Genomic DNA, 16,367 nt, shown 5'->3' with positions numbered 1-16,367 from the left:
TATCCTCTGTTGATGGGGATTATTGTGATATAGTCCTTGATTTAAAGAAACGTGTAATTTTCGCACATGCACTACGCCCAATAAAGAGCTAGACTTAGTTTCACATTGTCACACGTTTCTCCCACGGCCAGGTACTACGGTTGCACATGCCACGACTACCCGCATGGCTGCTGCCAGGACCGGCACACACCAGCTGCTGGCCCTAACTTCGAAGGGTGCATCTGTTCGCGGCTCCTTTACGGCTGCTGTCCCGATAACTTCACCAGGGCCGAAGGCCCTCACATGGCGGGCTGTCCATGCTGGAGCATGGAGTTTGGATGCTGCCTCGACCAACGTACGCCCGCCCGTGGTCCCAATCTAGCTGGGTGCGGCTGCGAGACCACGCCCTACAAATGCTGTCCTGACCAGGTGACCAGATTGGAAGCTTCTTCTCATTGTGACTTCATTGGCAAGTCACATCTGGCCTTGAAAAATAGCAGGCTCTTCGATACAGTTGTTATCTTATCATTATGTAGTCACTGTAACGGCATCAATCCACAAAGGCAGCAAAGTATCCACTGCTAAAGCGCCTAGTTTCCCGCGATTTCGCGAAAAATCGCTGATATAATCTTTTTCTGCAGAATTGTATGTTGACAGCCATATTAACGCGATAGCATTTAATCTGCCGTCTTGTAAGAAACACCCGGTTACTCCGTATCGAAACTCCCTTATTTTTTTAGAGGGTCGGAACGTCATCAGCACAGGCTAATTAAAAATCGGCCGATTGGAATGTTTCAGCACCTTATTTGCTTATTATCAGGATTATCATCTTGAATTAAACTAACGCGACCCACTTTTCCACCTTAATCCCCCAACTAATCGCCACCAACCACAATGTCTCATTTTTTTTTCACGGACATCAGTAAGGGAACAACAGAGGAATGGGAAATAGATTACTATCCCTTATTTACACGAATATGACGTCAGAGGGGAGTTTGATACCTGATCAGAATTTTTTGAAAAATATTACCACATTGTAACTGAATCTCAAACTTTTCAGGGCAATCATAGCCGTCGTCTCTCCCCCTAAAGAAACGCAGACGGCACGCTAAATTACAAAATGAACGGGATGCGTTGATGTTATATGAAAGGCAACGCTTAAGATGCGCGCGTCATGTTCGTGCGAAGCCAAGACTCGAACCGTTAATGCACACGGTATCGCATGCTGCAGCACATGCATGGTCACCGCCCCGCCGCTCCTCGATGTATGGCGCTGCCCAACCCTGCACCCATCCCCCTTCTCTGCTTTCAATTTGCTTGACTCTTTCAATGCCTTCTATTTCTAAAGTAGCCTTGCTACATTCTTTCCACATCTATAGCATTTCCCTTTGCACATGCTGACTGAATGCTTTGCCCCAAGATTGTTCAACCGATCTCCCTCAAGAAAAAAAGAGATAACAGCTGTACCTTACCAGTACTCGCCTATGAGACAAATATGGAGGCTTACGAAAAGGGTTGAATTGAAGTTAAGGACACTGCCGCGAGCTACGGAAAGAAAAATTATAGGTGTAACAACCGGAAGAGGACAGAATGGGTGAAAGAACAAACGCGGGTAAATGATGCTGTAGTAGAAATCAAGGGGAAGAAGTGGGCTTGGGCAGGGCATGTAATGCGAAGGCAAGATCACCGCTGGTCCTTGAGGGTAACGGAGTGGATTCCACGAGAAGGCAAGCACAGCAAGGGGCGACAGGAAGTTAGGTAAACGGATGAGATTAAGAAGATTGTGGGTATAGGGTGGCCGCAGACGGCACAGGACAGGGTTAATAGGGGAGATATGGTAGAGGCGTTTGTCCTTCAGTGGGCGTAGTCAGGCTGATGATGATGATGTTGAAAAGCTGGTTTTTTATAGTGGCTTAATAGGTTGATGGCGAAAGTCACTACAGCTGCCTTGAACAGCTCCGAGAAGAAAAAACGGTTTACATTATGTTGCATATTATAATGCATAATGTGCATACCATGGCTCCCAATACAGAGCGTTGCGTAGCTCAGAGAAAATCGAAAAAAAATTGGTGGGGACACTTAAGTTCCACTTAACGGATAGGACGCGATAGCGTTAATACTGATATAAGCGGAACTGGTCATTCTCAATTTCAGATTCATATGCGCCTTGCAAGTTCTCATACCACTCCTTGCACAATGGTGCAGCGGCTAAGGGATGCGCCATTGCCCTGCGATGGCAGGTGCTGCCAGCTGTCGGTCGTGTGAGACCTCAGTTCCCCTTCCCGAGCAACCTCTCGTGATCAACCTTTAATTTAGATGCCACCTGCCAGTGCTGTTAGTTTTCTCACAATCCGGAGGGTAGGTTGGGATGACCTCTGAAGGACACGTGACCTAAGTTGCCCTTTTACCATTTTATTGGTCCTCTCAGAAAAAATACAAAAAACATAAATGAAAGAGAGAGGGAGCCCGGACCAGCAACGCTTTACCGGGCTTAAAGCCAATAAAAAAAGAAAATGAGCTATACGCTCAAAAAAACTTAATTTAAATAGAAAAGCAGGAAAATAAAAACAACAAACAAACAAAAACATAAAACCCCAAAGGCGCAGAACAGACAGAAGCACAAATAACGTCAAATAATGTCAGCACAGATGAAGTCACAGGCACAGTTGGTCCAGACACCACAGGCAGTCAGAAGCGCAGATTAAGTCACAGAAAATGTCAGCACAGATAAAGTCACAGGCAGAGTTGGTTCAAACACAGTGCCCACAGGTTGCCCACCTAGGTTGCTTCTCTGTGGTCCTGGGCCACCTTAAGCCACCCTATTCTTCGCTGACAACCCCGACACCGCTGAAGCCTACAACGCCGACACTGGATTTTTTTAGCGCCAAAGAGCTTTTAACGCCATCAGATAAGAAAAGTCACCCACTACTCCTTAACCTACTGCTCCTAGTACTCTTTAACCGCTCGCTCGTACAGGCCTGTGCATCTATACAGAATCAATATTAGCTTTCGGGTGATCAATATCACTCCTGGAGATTCGATCTCTAAGGCGTTCATAGATCAGAATGGCATCATTTGACTTTGAGGCATTGTGACAGTGTTTATAGGATGGCATTAAATTATTTTCTTCTTGACGCCCAGTTGCAAACAGCTACACTGAAGTTCCGGCGTCACAGCACTGCATTTTATGCCGTTAACAATAAAATTACGCCAATATTTTCACTTGTGATATCTGCATAGTCGAGTATTTGGGTTTCATAGTGTTTACTTCAGTTTTTACTGCTGCATGTTACAGTGTGAGTCAGTTGTGCTTAAAATTCCGAGTAGCACTCATGTGTTGTGGCATTTCCTTTTGTTTTTCGCACATATAGCGTAACGCTCATTTCAATACACACTTAATCATTCTTCAAACTTCTTTGCTACATACCACCATCTGTGCTGGCTAGTGGTGCACTTACGTGATTTCATTGTGAATAACTGAGGTTCATTGGATATGACTGACCCGGTCATTGGATAGTCCGCTATGACTGGCCATGTGCTTTCCTCATTGCGTGCATTTTTGGCGACTGCTTTCAGCAAACGCCAGCTCGGGGTCCTGGCTATCATGGCTGTCCGTGCATGACGATGCCCTACGGTTGCTGCGCCGATAATCACACTGCTGCTAAGGGACCTGATGGAAAAGGGTGCGAATGTGAAAGACTGCTATATGGGTACGCCCCACCATCTTTCTTCCCTGTCAGGTAGACTTTGTCGAGTATATGGTGTCACCATATTGTTGTAGCAATTGTAGAGGTAATGCGTTGGAACAAGAAAGACGAATGCCTGTCCACTCCAGGCCCACATGTGATTATCATCAACCATTAGGAATAACATATTTTCTATTTGTTTTGTGTTCACCTAATGGTCTATTAAAATGTAACGTCAGTGGTCATGTGATCTGAGGTCAAAATCTTGTGTTCTACAGTAATCACTGACTCCTGGAGGCAGTGCAGTTCGTTACAATATTATTATAATTATTATGATCATTGACGGTTCACACTTCTCTTCACAAATGCATCCGGCTTATCTTATGCAGGCTGCAAGTAGTTGATTTATCCTCCTCTCAGTGCTCTTATGAGTCACAAAAACTTGCACACCATCCCTGTTAAGCACCCTTTGCATCATACACTGTATTTGCTCAACGATAAAGCGATTTTTTTAACTATAACACAAATGAGAAAGTCACCCTCAAATTATAACTGAGTCGACGCCTCCGAACTGATTCTGCAATACTCAATAATTGAATCAGTATTATTGAATAATTGCGTTTTTTTTCTACACTGGCAAAAGTGTCCCTTGCATTGCATTCATAGTCATGCTACATGCCGGTAAATGCAGATCCGCACTTTTTGCAGGTGCTGTGCTGATGGTCGCACGCCGGCCACGGGGCCGAACATAACTGGCTGCACTTGCGACCGCTATCTGCACGGTTGCTGTCCCGATGGAAAAACGCCGGCGAGGGGTCCTGGCTACCATGGTTGCCCATGCACAGCTATGTCCTACGGTTGCTGTGACGATACTCACACCGCTGCTCAGGGACCAGATGGCCAAGGGTGCGAATGTGAAAGGCTGCTATATGGGTACGCCTCACCCTCTTTTTTTCTCTATCAGGTAGACTTCATCGAGTCCATGGCATCATCACTGTTGTAGCAATTCTAGAGGTAGAGTAATGTGTTGTAACAAGAAAGTCGGTTGCCTGTCCACTCAAGGCTCACATATCATTATCATCTGACCATTAGGAATCAAATATTGTGCACCTTGTGAAATATTGTGAAACCTGCGTGCCCCTAAAGGTCAATGAAAATGGGTCATCAGTGGCCATATCATCTCTGGACAAAAATCCTTGTCTTCTCCAGTCATGACTACCTGTTGAAGGCAGTGCGGTCTGGTAGGATATTAGTATTGTGATCGTTGGTTTTTACCACCAATTCATACTTCTCTTCTCAGATGCATCGGTGTTATTTTAAGCCGGCTGCAAGTATTTGATTTGTCTCCCTTTCAGTCCTCTTATGAGTCGCAAAAACCCCCGTAATATACTGTATTTACTCAACTGCAGCCCGATTTTTTTATAACACAAGAGGGAATGTCACCTCACACGTTATAACTGAATCGATAATTTTACATACTTGAATCAGTAATAATCTATAAGTGAATCAGTATTATTGAATAATTGCGTCCTTTTTTTTGTTCGGCGCTGGCAAAAGAGGCCTTTGCATTACATTCACAGCCATGCTACATTCCGGTAAATGCGCTATCCGCACTTTGTACAGGTGCTGTCCTGATGGTCGCACGCCAGCCACGGGTGCGAACTTCACCGGCTGCACTTGCAACCGCTATCCACACGGTTGCTGTCCCGATGGAAAAACGCCGGCCCGGGGTCCGAACTCTGACGGCTGCACCTGCACCCACACCTCGTATGGTTGCTGTTCCGACGGTGTCACGGCTGCAAAGGGACACCACTCTGAAGGATGTCCGGGCAAGGAGGACATTGTTCCTCCCCGGAATGCGAGCGCCAGTGAGTAACATCTGTTTTGCCTTTGCAAAGGTTAAAGGACCACTGAAGTAAATGCAAGTCTTCCTGAAACGATAGTTCACCGCGTCTCAATGGAAAAGAGGAAGCTTTCAGCAAAAACAGCGTTCGCAAGCTGGAAAAACTTAACCACAATAAACATACATTTTGCCACCAAAGACTGTTTTCGCCACTGGCTGTTTTCAGCTCCAGTGTGTCAAGATAGGTTTTTGCGCGCAGATCCTTAAGGTTTTGCTACATCGCCATGCAGTTCCTATAAGTGATCACAAGAGTCCTTTTCTAGCCTATGCCACGAGTTTGATTCGAGTAGAGAATGAATTTTTCAATCAGTCTCCTGAGCAATAAATCTATCTTTTGATGCTGGACAAAACATTAGCATTGTGAGAAAGAGCATAAAAGATATTTTTAGAGAACAAGAATTGTAGGGATATCGTCAGTGTTCCTTAACTGTCAGCAAATAGGACGCAAGCAGGCAGGAATGTTGACAGGACGGCAGCGCTGCCTTTCCACGTTCAATACCTTGTCGAGCTTCCACTTTTTTTGCTCCCGTTAGCTTCCATAACTTTGCAATAAACTACATCAGCCTTTTAACCTGATTGAATTCTATACTTTTAAACTCAGGTGACTTAAAGGAGCGCTGCTGAGAAATTTTTACATCGTCTTTTGTCTTCAAAGTTTAGTGATGAGCGATCACAATTCAATGCTATAAAAGTGGGACAGTTTTGAGCCAGTTTCAGATGCCAGTTATGGAAAGAACGGTGACCTGCTCTTACTACCTTCATTAAAACTTCTTTCTGGGCGAGTAGATACATCATTATTCTAAAAAAAGTAACAACGCTAACACGTGCGACCACAGAAAGAGAGAAGAAACACTAGACAGAAGCGCTTACTGAACTGACTTTTATTGGTGGAAGGTGAACACCTTATAAAGGAAAGGAACAGATGGAAAAAAAAGATCGGAGCGACACAGTCGGAGGCGATAACTATAGCATCGAAGAACGCACGCGCCAGCTAGCAACGGAAAAAAAATCAAAGCATACCAAACAAAAGCAAACAACAAACAACTCAACTGTAGGCCGCGCCTAAAAAGTCGATGTCTGCGGCAGAGTGCGATAATGACGAGATGCTAGCTCACCTACTGACATCTCTATGTGGTATGCTTCCAAGCTGACACGCCCCGTATTGTCGGCACTCTTGCCGAGAATCGTGGTCTCTCCATTACTTCCGCGGTCAGCAATTCGCGCTGTGGGCTCTGCAGAGGCAGAAAAGTTTCTTGTCATTTTGCAGGCGTATGTGACCTGCCCGAGGACCGTGGCCCGTGCCGAAACTACACAGTCAACTGGTTCTTCAGCGTTACCCACGGCCGCTGCAACCAGTTCTGGTATGGCGGCTGTGAGGGCAACAAAAACCGGTTCAACTCTCAAGAGGAATGCGAGAAGACTTGCGTCAAACCGGAAGGACCCGGTGAGGAGGACAGCGGGGTATACTCCAAAGGGTCTGCGATCACAGTCTGATTCTTTCAAGGAAGTCCTAACCATAATGCAGTGTACACTGCTTCTCTACATTAAAAGCATGGTCATGAGTGTAAAGTTATATCTGCAAATAAAAGGAGTTTCATGCTTTGCATCACTCGTAATGCAATATTGTCGACGTATAGCTCAGCCAGTAGCATATAATTTCTACGCGATTGAATACTGAGATGAGTTAGAATTCTTTTAGTCCTTGTCGAGGCGGCATCAAAGAACGGTGTATCTATTGCCGTTGTGTTCTTAACCCTAGCGGAAAGCTTTAAAATTCAGGTGTTTTTTTTTCAGTTCAAGGCATGCCAGAGAAATAGGACCTGTGAAAAATTTGGCCCGTCTTGATGTAAATCCTTCTGCAGGTGCCTGCCAGCTCCCCAAGGTGGTTGGCCCTTGCAACGGCCAGTACGAGCATTGGTACTTCAATGCTTCCACTCGCAAGTGTGAATCGTTCATGTATGGAGGGTGCCTCGGAAACAACAACCGCTTTGTCAGCAAAGACCTCTGTGAACAGACCTGCCTCCATCAGGAGACACTGGGCAAGCATGTTTAATATATTTTTACACTTTTGTTTCTTAGGAGAGCTTGAACAGCTGATTATCAAAGATAACTGAATTCTCTGTACGTTGGGAGTAGGGAAGACAATTTTAGCCTTTTTATATTGGACTTTTGCTCCAAATTGATGATCCTGTTGTCGCTTTTTTGTTACTGATGTTTCAGAATGAGAAAAGACAAAATTTGGCAGAAAGATGAAAAAAATCAGGACGGATGGTATTTCAGCCTCATTGAGCGTGATCACATCGCGCCCACTTCCACGATGTTCCTTTTGTGTCAAATTCGGATTCGGAAGTGGTTGTATGTGGATCCTCTTCCGAATGTGACCTGTCATCGTCTCATTGAGATTCATTACTTAGTAAGCACTGTCATCTCCCATAAGGTAGACGGCGCGCTCTACCTGAACGAACCAACAATGTACTTTTGTGCACCTCGAAGCGAATTGAGTAAACAAAGTGGACAACGATAGAACCACGCGAATGCCGCCAATAAACCAAAAAATAAGGGCACCAATCAAGGCAAGTATCGCTCTTAAGCAACTCAACAAGAGAGTTTACATGCTTACATGAAGAAACTGAAACTAGGCAAAGGCCCGATAGTAGACCACACGAAGTGCTTCACAAAGATAAAATCACAACATTTCTTTCGCAAAACAGTTCTCGTACGTCTCAAAAGTGTTTATATTGTACCGGCAACTCGACTACACCTCTCATGATTGGCACTAGAGAGTTCCCCAGCAGCACCAGTGGTGGCTTCAATGTGAAGAATGCTAGGCTCCAAGGGAAAGATGCACTGCCGATACGCCCGCAGACAACGCGTCACTGAAAGAAGCCCATCCCTGGCGTCGGCCCATCTCGTCTTACTTTCAGAGTATAGAAAACGTTATTTCTTGCCGCATTATTGATATCGAGTTATTGCTCCATCCTCTTCTAGTTCGATATATCCCTATCAATTGCAGCACGAACATTGTTGCACCTACATCGGTAGTGGCTTTTCGGGTGCCGCCTTTTGCCGTCAGGTTGAGGTTTCTGCTGCCTGCTAGTGAGACTAGCCTCGCACTTACATGCCGACAATTGCTCTTCCTTGGCTACAAATTAGAGAAAAACTTCCGTGTCCTCCATGACTCCTGTACACACCAAGCAATATAAACGTTCCCAACAATGTCATATCTGTGATGGCATCGTGTTCCTCTCTGATTTTTGCCACATTTTTCGTATCCATAGTGCCACCTCCACGCCTTACCACTACACCCGCCACCAAAGGTAACACCTTCCATAGTAATACCTTCTGGACACCTTCTTTGCCTCGCCTTTTTTTGTGCTAGTGATGGTACACAGATGTCCTAGAGGCCTTAAGGTTCTTCCAATACTCCTTGAGAGAACATTGTTACTACCGCTCATTGTTCTTCAGCGACGCGCTTATCTTTGCTTAGTTTTCAGAACAACTTTTCATTCAACAGCTTCATTTCTCTGCCCTGCTTGACTCTTGTTTCACGGCACTGTACAAAAACTTTTGTTGAATGGGGTATTAGTTGTCTGAACACTGATACAGAATAGAAAAGCATAGTCAGAGAACTAGAAAAAAGCTTTTACACTGGAATCTCATCACACAATTTAATTGATTTTTTGTTTAGATAGTGTTCGAAATTTTCCGATATGCACAATATACTATCAGATGCTGAATTACACTGTTCCGATTTTCTTTTATACATTGTTATACAGCACTTAAACTTCGCCAAAATTCAACCAAAAAATTTGTGGTCCTAGTCGGCTTGAGTTGGAGCCAGTCTTTTGCGATAGTAGCTGTGCACGGCCCAAGTCGTGGAAAAACCGGAGTATTCTGGGCTGCCGAATGCCAAGCTGGACATCCGACTAACGAAAAAAGAATTCAAAGCAGAAATCGTGGCCATGGAAAAACTGCAGCTCCAGGTTCAGATCAAATAATAGCGAAGCTCTTATTTAACCTCAGCGATGACACCATCGCCTCGCTATTTAACCTCAGCGATGACACCATCGCCTCGCTGTTGGAATGCTTCAACGAGCAGCATTGGGCTACGGGAACGTTACCAATATCCTGGAAGACGTCCGAGGTTCGGTTCATTCCGAAGCCGAACAAACCCTTCAAACTGGATAATCTAAGACCGATATCGATGACCTCGTGTTTGAGGAAGCTCATAGAGAGGGTCATCAACACGAGACTGGGTAGATACTTGAAAGAGAACAGCCTCCTACCTAACACTCCATTCGGCTTTCGCCCTCACCCATCGATAAAGGACGCCTTCTTGTACCTGTACAAAGACCTCCTTGAGACACCTCCCAAGTCACAGACAAGGGCCATCCTGGCACTTGATTTGAAAGAAGCGTTTGATAACGTTCTGCATAAAAATGTTCTGCAAAGCTTCGCCGATACCAACTGTGGCGCCAGTACCTACAACTATATCAAAAACTTCTTATCAGCCAGGCAAGCCACTAAGTTCGGTGGAATAGAATCAGATCCCATCAATCTAGGCCCGAGAGGAACTCCTCAAGGGGCGGTACTGTCACCCGTTTTGTTCGATTTGGCCATGAAAGATCTGCCAGGATTTCTCTCCGACATCCCGGGCATCAAACACACATTGTATGCGGATGATATCACTGTCTGGTGCAACTCAGGGAGTGACGACGATACCGAGGAGCGTCTTCAAGCAGCAGCGGACCCGGTGGACCGGTACGCCAGGGAGAGAGGCCTCCAGTGTGTTCCGGAAAAGTCCGAGTTGCTCATCCTGAAGAACACGAGGACACCCCTGGCCCCCTGGCGCAGAACATCACGGTGTATATAGACAATCACTCAGTACCGAAACCCACGGAGATCAAGATCCTAGGGCTGTATATCCCGCAGGTGCGACAGAACACCACCACATGAAGAAGTTTACAACATCCACCGAGAAAATCCTCCGGATAATACATCGTATCACAAATAACACCATGGCATGAAGGAAAGGGACGCCAACCGCTTAGTGCAAGCTTTCGTGATCTCTCGGATAATGTACGGGACGGGATTCCTTAACCTCTCCAGGTCGGAAATAGAAAAGTTGCAGACACTGATCAGGAGAGCCTACAAGACGGCACTGCTGCTACCAAACTCCACGCCAACGGCAAAGCTCATGGCTCTAGCAGTACATAATACCCTCAAAGAGATGTGGGAAGCACAATGGCTTTCACAACGCAATAGGCTCGCACTCACAAAACCAGGTAGGGATCTGCTCGAAAGGATCCATATTAATCTGCCCTATACGATAGAGCAAAGAGAAGAGGTACCATGCGATGTAATGAGACGCATCAACGTGACCTCATTCCGCTGAACATGCATCCCGCAAATAACATCGAAAGGAGAAAAGCAAGAGAGGAAGCCCTGAAGAAGAAATGGGACGAGCAACATACCGCTTACGTGGACGCCACAGGACGAGAGAATGGACTGATGATTATTGTGGTCTCAATGCTTTCAGGATCGATGGTGAACTGCGCCTCGATGAAAACATCCAACCCCACTCACGAAGAGGAAGTAGCTATTGCATTAGCCATAGCATCTAACCCCAACGCCGTTGTGCTCACTGATTCCCGGAACGCCTGTCGCAACTTCAATAATGGAATAATTCACAAGTCAGGGTTGTCATTGCTAATTAAACATCCACCCAGCCAAGCCTCAGTCATTCGGTTTCCAGGTCACCTGGAACTACCAGGAGGAAACGAAGCCGCTCACAGGCATGTGTGAGCTCTTCTATACCGGGCGTCTCCCCCCGATGACCATGAAGGGTGCTGCGACCGCTTTAGCAGTGTATGTTGACAATCTCGCGCCATACAGAACAGCCAGGAAGGAGTACCCAGCACCACATAAATCCCTCAATAAGTTATAAGAGAACACTCTTAGGAGACTACAAACCAATACATACCCAATGCCAGCTAAGTTACACCAGTGGTACTCTACACTATACTCTGCGCATTGCCCACACTCTGGAGAGGTAGCTAACCTCTACCGCATGGTGTGGGCATGCCAATTTCATCCCATAGTTGACCCCATTCCAAACCCCTCAGAGAAGCAGTGGGAGGCTATTCTGCTCAGCCATGATCCTGACCGTCAGCACTGGCTGGTGAGGATGCCCAGCGCAGCAGGAATAACCAGTAGACTACCGGACTAGGCGGCACACTCCCGTGTTCTACGAATGTTCAGCAAATGAAGATGTTTTCAATCAATCAATTTGCGGTAGTATTTCTTCGTGTACGCAATGCATATATGAAAGAAATAAGCACAATGAATGAACCATGGTGCACATTACATACCTCAAGTTGTGATGACCTATAACAGGATCCCCTATTCCTATATGTGATATTCGGTTGGAAAAACTAAAAGCAACCCATGAAATTTAAGACATTGGCTACAGTATATTGTTCTGGCATTACTTCCACATACTACGCAACTTCGTTTTGGTATAATATCCTGCTTGGTACCAGTATATGCAGCCGTGTTTGTACATGCGTGGCTCCTCATAGCATTTTTGTAACAGCATCGAGCTTCTCACTGATCTTTGTCTCGCTTTTCGTATCTATAGTACCATCGCCCCATCCAACCGCTACACCAACAACCAAAGGTAATGCATTCCATACTAATACCACCTAGCCCTCCTTTTTTGCGCCACATTTTATCTTTTGTTCTGTTGTTAGTACACAGATGCACTTTGGACCTTAAAGTTCCCATGTTTTCTTTGAGGGAATATTGTTTTTATACCTGACTGTTTTAGAGCGATGCACACATTTTTGGTTTCTCTTGAGAAGTACTTATCATGCATAAGCTTCCCTTTATTCACTTGCATAACACTTTTGTTTGGGGGTAGTACAAAAACTATTTGCTTAATGGATTAATAGCCGTCTCGTCATTGATACATATAAGAAAAGCATTGTCAAAAAATAGATAGAAAGCTCATTCACTGGACTCTCGCCACAGGTTATCTATATTTTGTGTGGATAGACGTGAAACTTTCAAAAATGCATTTTGAAGTCAGCTGTGAAAATAATTTGCTTCGATTTTCTCTTGAATATTCTTACCTTATTTTTCAGCACTAAGACCTTGCAACAGTACAACCAAACAATTTGTTGCATTAGTCTCCTTAAATTGCGGCCAGCCTTTTGTAGTACCTTGTCTTCATATGCAATGGGTAGAAGATAAAAGCGGACATAATGAAGGGATAGCGACGCGCATTACATATCGAAAGTTGTGTTGTCATCTTATAGAAGGATCCCCTATTGCTATCTGCGACCTTGGGTTAGAAAAAAATAAAAGCAAACGAGCAGTGTTAGGTCTTCGTCTACGGTAGTGTTAGGTTAGTTCCTCACAGTACAAAACTCCGTCTTGGTATAATATCCCGCTTGGTATGAGTGTATGCTGCCGCGTTTGTGCATGCGTAGCTCCTCGTGGCATTTTTGTGATGGCATCGAGCTGCTTCCTGATGTTTGCCTTATTCTCCGTGTCCTCAGTGGCGCTACCTCCCCTTACCACTAAACTCACTGCCAAAGGTAACACCATCAATTCTAATGCCTGCTTGCCCTTCTTCTTTTCGCACCTTTTTTTCTTTCGTGCTAGAGGTGGTCCACAGATACACTAGGGTCCTTAACGCTCTACAATACTCCTTGGGAGAACAGGAACATTGTTACTACTCCTTATTGTTTTTGAGCGATGCACTGATATTTGCCTCATTCTCCTCATCCATAGTGCCACCTCCTCGCCTTACCACGACACCGACTACCGAAGGTAACCCTCTCCTTACTAACGCCTGCATGCCCTCATTCTTTTCCACAACTTTTGTTCTTTTCTGCTAGAGATGGTACAGAGATGCACTAGGGGCCTTAACGCTCTATAATACTACTTAAAAGAACAGGAACATTATTAGTACTTCTGATTGTTTTTGAGCGACACACTGATATTTGTCTCATTCTCCTTATCCATAGTGCCACCTCCTCGCCTTACCACGACACTCAATATGAAATGTTACACCTTCCGCACTATTGCCTACTTGCACTCCGATATATGAGACAGATACTGCGCCATTTCTTTTCCCCAAAAATACAGTTATTATTATTATTAATATTATTATTATTATTATTATTATTATTATTAATATTATTATTATTATTATTATTATTATTATTATTATTATTATTATTATTATTATTATTATTATTATTATTATTATTATTATTATTATTATTATTATTATTATTATTTCTTCGCCGCGCCTTTTTTCTTTTCTGCTAGTGATGGCACACAGATGCACTAATGGCCTTAAGGTTCTTCAATGCTCCTGGAGAGAGTGTGGTTACTACTCCGGATTGTTTCAGAGCAATACATTGATATTTGTCTCGTTCTCCTTATCCATAGTGCAACCTCCTCCCCTTACAACGACACCCACTATCAAAGATAACACCTTCTGTACTAATGACTGCTTTCCCTCTTTCTTCGGCGCGCCTTTTTTCTTTTCTGGTATTGAAGGTACACAGATGCACTAACGGCCTTAAGGTTTTTAAATGCTCCTTGAGAAAGCGTTGTTACTACTCTGGATTGTTTCTGAGCAATACACTGATTTTTGTCTCGTTCTCCGTATCCATAGTGCCACCTCCTCGCCTTACAACGACACCGACTACCAAAGGTAACCCTTTCCTTACTAACGCCTGCTTGCCCTCTTTCTTTTCCGCACCTTTTCTTCTTTTCTGCTAGAGATGGTACAGAGATACACTAGGGACCTTAACGCTCTACAATACTCCTCGAGAGAACAGGAACATTGTTACTACTTCTGATTGCTTTTGAGCGACACACTCATAATTGTCTCATTCTCCTTATCCATAGTGCCACCTCCTCGCCTTACGACGACAACCACTATCAAAGGTAACATCTTCTGTACTATTTTCTGCTTGTCCTCCGATATATGAGACAGATGCTGCGCCAATTCTTTTCCCCAAAAAAACCAGTTATTATTATTATTATTATTAGTAGTAGTAGTAGTAGTAGTAGTAGTAGTAGTAGTAGTAGTACTATTTCTTCGCCGCGCCTTTTTTTCTTTTCTGCTAGTGAATGTGCCCAGATGCACTAATTGCCTTAAGATTCTTCAATGCTCCTTGAGGGAGCGTTGTTACTGCTCAGGATTGTTTCCGAGCAATACACTGATATTTGTCTCGTTCTTATCTATAGTGCCACCTCCTCACCTTACCACGACAACCACTATCAAAGGTAACATCTTCTGTAATATTGCCTGCTTGTCCTGTGATTTATGAGACAGATGCTGCGTCATTTCTTTTCCCAAAAAAGCCAATTAATATTATTATTATTATTTCTTCGCCGCGCTTTTTTTTCTTTTTTGCTAGTGATGTATCCAGATGCACCAATTGCCTTAGGGTTCTTCAATGCTCCTGGAGAGAGCGTGGTTACTACTCCGGATTGTTTCAGAGCAATACACTGATATTTGTCTCGTTCTCCTTATCCATAGTGCAACCTCCTCCCCTTACTACGACACCCACTATCAAAAATAAAACCTTCCGTACTAATGACTGCCTTCCCTCTTTCTTCGGCGCGCCTTTTTTCTTTTCTGCTATTGAAGGTACACAGATGCACTAACGGCCTTAAGGTTCTTCATTGTCCCTTGAGAGAACATTGTTACCACTCCGGATTGTTTCCGTGCAATACACTGATATTTGTCTCGTTCTCCATATCCATAGTGCCACCTCCTCGCCTTACCACGACACCGACTACCAAAGGTAACCCTTTACTTACTAACGCCTGCTTGCCCTCTTTCTTTTCTGCACCTTTTGTTCTTTTCTGCTAGTTATGAACAGAGATGCACTATAGTCCTTAACGCTCTGCAATACTCCTTGAGAAAACAGGAACATTGTTACTACTCCTGATTGTTTTCCAATAAGGAAGGGCGTCAGGCAAGGAGACACGATCTCGCCAATGCTGTTCACCGCATGTTTACAGGAGGTATTTCGAGGCCTGCATTGGGAACTGTTGGGAACAAGAATAAATGGAGAATACCTAAATATTCTGCGATTCGCTGGTGACAGTGCCTTACTGAGTCACTCAGGAGGTGAACTGCAAATCATGATCAATGAGTTCGGCAGGCAGAGCAGATCGATGGGTCTAAAAATGAACATGCAGAAAACCAAGGTAATGTTCAAACCCCTAGCAAGAGAACAACAGTTCACAATCGGCAGCGAGAGCCTAGAAGTTGTGACGAAATAGGTCTACTTAGGGCAGGTAGTGACAGCTGATCCGGATCATGAGAGGGGGATAACTGGAAGGATAAGAATGGGGTGCAGCGCATATGGAAAATTCTCGCAGATCATGAGTGGCATTTTACCAATTTCCCTCAAGAGGAAACTTTACAACAGCTTTATCTTACCGGTACTCACCTACGGGGCAGAAACGTGGAGGCTAACGAAAAGAGTTCCGCTTAAGTTAAGGACAACACAGCGAGCCATGGAAAGAAAAATGATAGGTGTAACGTTAAGAGACCGGAAGCGGGCAGAGTGGGTGAGGGAACAAACGCGGGTTAATGACATCCTAATCGAAATCAAGATAAAGAAATGGGCTTGGGCAGGGCATGTAATGCGAAGGCAAGATAACCGCTGGTCCTTAAGGGTAACGGAGTGGATTCCAAGAGGAAGTAAGCGTAGCAGGGGGCGGCAGAAGGTTACGTGGGCGGATGAGATTAAGAAGTTTGC

General features: G+C 44.6%; 1 protein-coding gene across 1 annotated transcript in view; it reads left to right on the top strand.

The window, feature by feature from the left end:
• Positions 1 to 16,367, top strand: part of LOC144133127 (uncharacterized) — a 122,328-nt gene that overhangs the window by 86,615 nt on the left and 19,346 nt on the right. The window contains exons 21-33 of the mRNA XM_077665988.1: positions 132 to 408; positions 3,556 to 3,689; positions 4,374 to 4,598; positions 5,289 to 5,533; positions 6,836 to 7,012; positions 7,431 to 7,607; positions 8,847 to 8,885; positions 12,209 to 12,247; positions 13,366 to 13,404; positions 14,261 to 14,299; positions 14,497 to 14,535; positions 14,839 to 14,877; positions 15,363 to 15,401. Of these exons, the coding sequence (XP_077522114.1) occupies positions 132 to 408; positions 3,556 to 3,689; positions 4,374 to 4,598; positions 5,289 to 5,533; positions 6,836 to 7,012; positions 7,431 to 7,607; positions 8,847 to 8,885; positions 12,209 to 12,247; positions 13,366 to 13,404; positions 14,261 to 14,299; positions 14,497 to 14,535; positions 14,839 to 14,877; positions 15,363 to 15,401 (1,508 nt within the window). The remainder of the gene's footprint in view (positions 1 to 131; positions 409 to 3,555; positions 3,690 to 4,373; positions 4,599 to 5,288; positions 5,534 to 6,835; positions 7,013 to 7,430; positions 7,608 to 8,846; positions 8,886 to 12,208; positions 12,248 to 13,365; positions 13,405 to 14,260; positions 14,300 to 14,496; positions 14,536 to 14,838; positions 14,878 to 15,362; positions 15,402 to 16,367) is intronic.

The sequence above is a fragment of the Amblyomma americanum genome, chromosome 5 (genome assembly GCF_052857255.1).
Source record: "Amblyomma americanum isolate KBUSLIRL-KWMA chromosome 5, ASM5285725v1, whole genome shotgun sequence".
NCBI lineage: Eukaryota > Metazoa > Arthropoda > Arachnida > Ixodida > Ixodidae > Amblyomma > Amblyomma americanum.
This window is presented reverse-complemented; position numbering and strand designations above follow the sequence as displayed.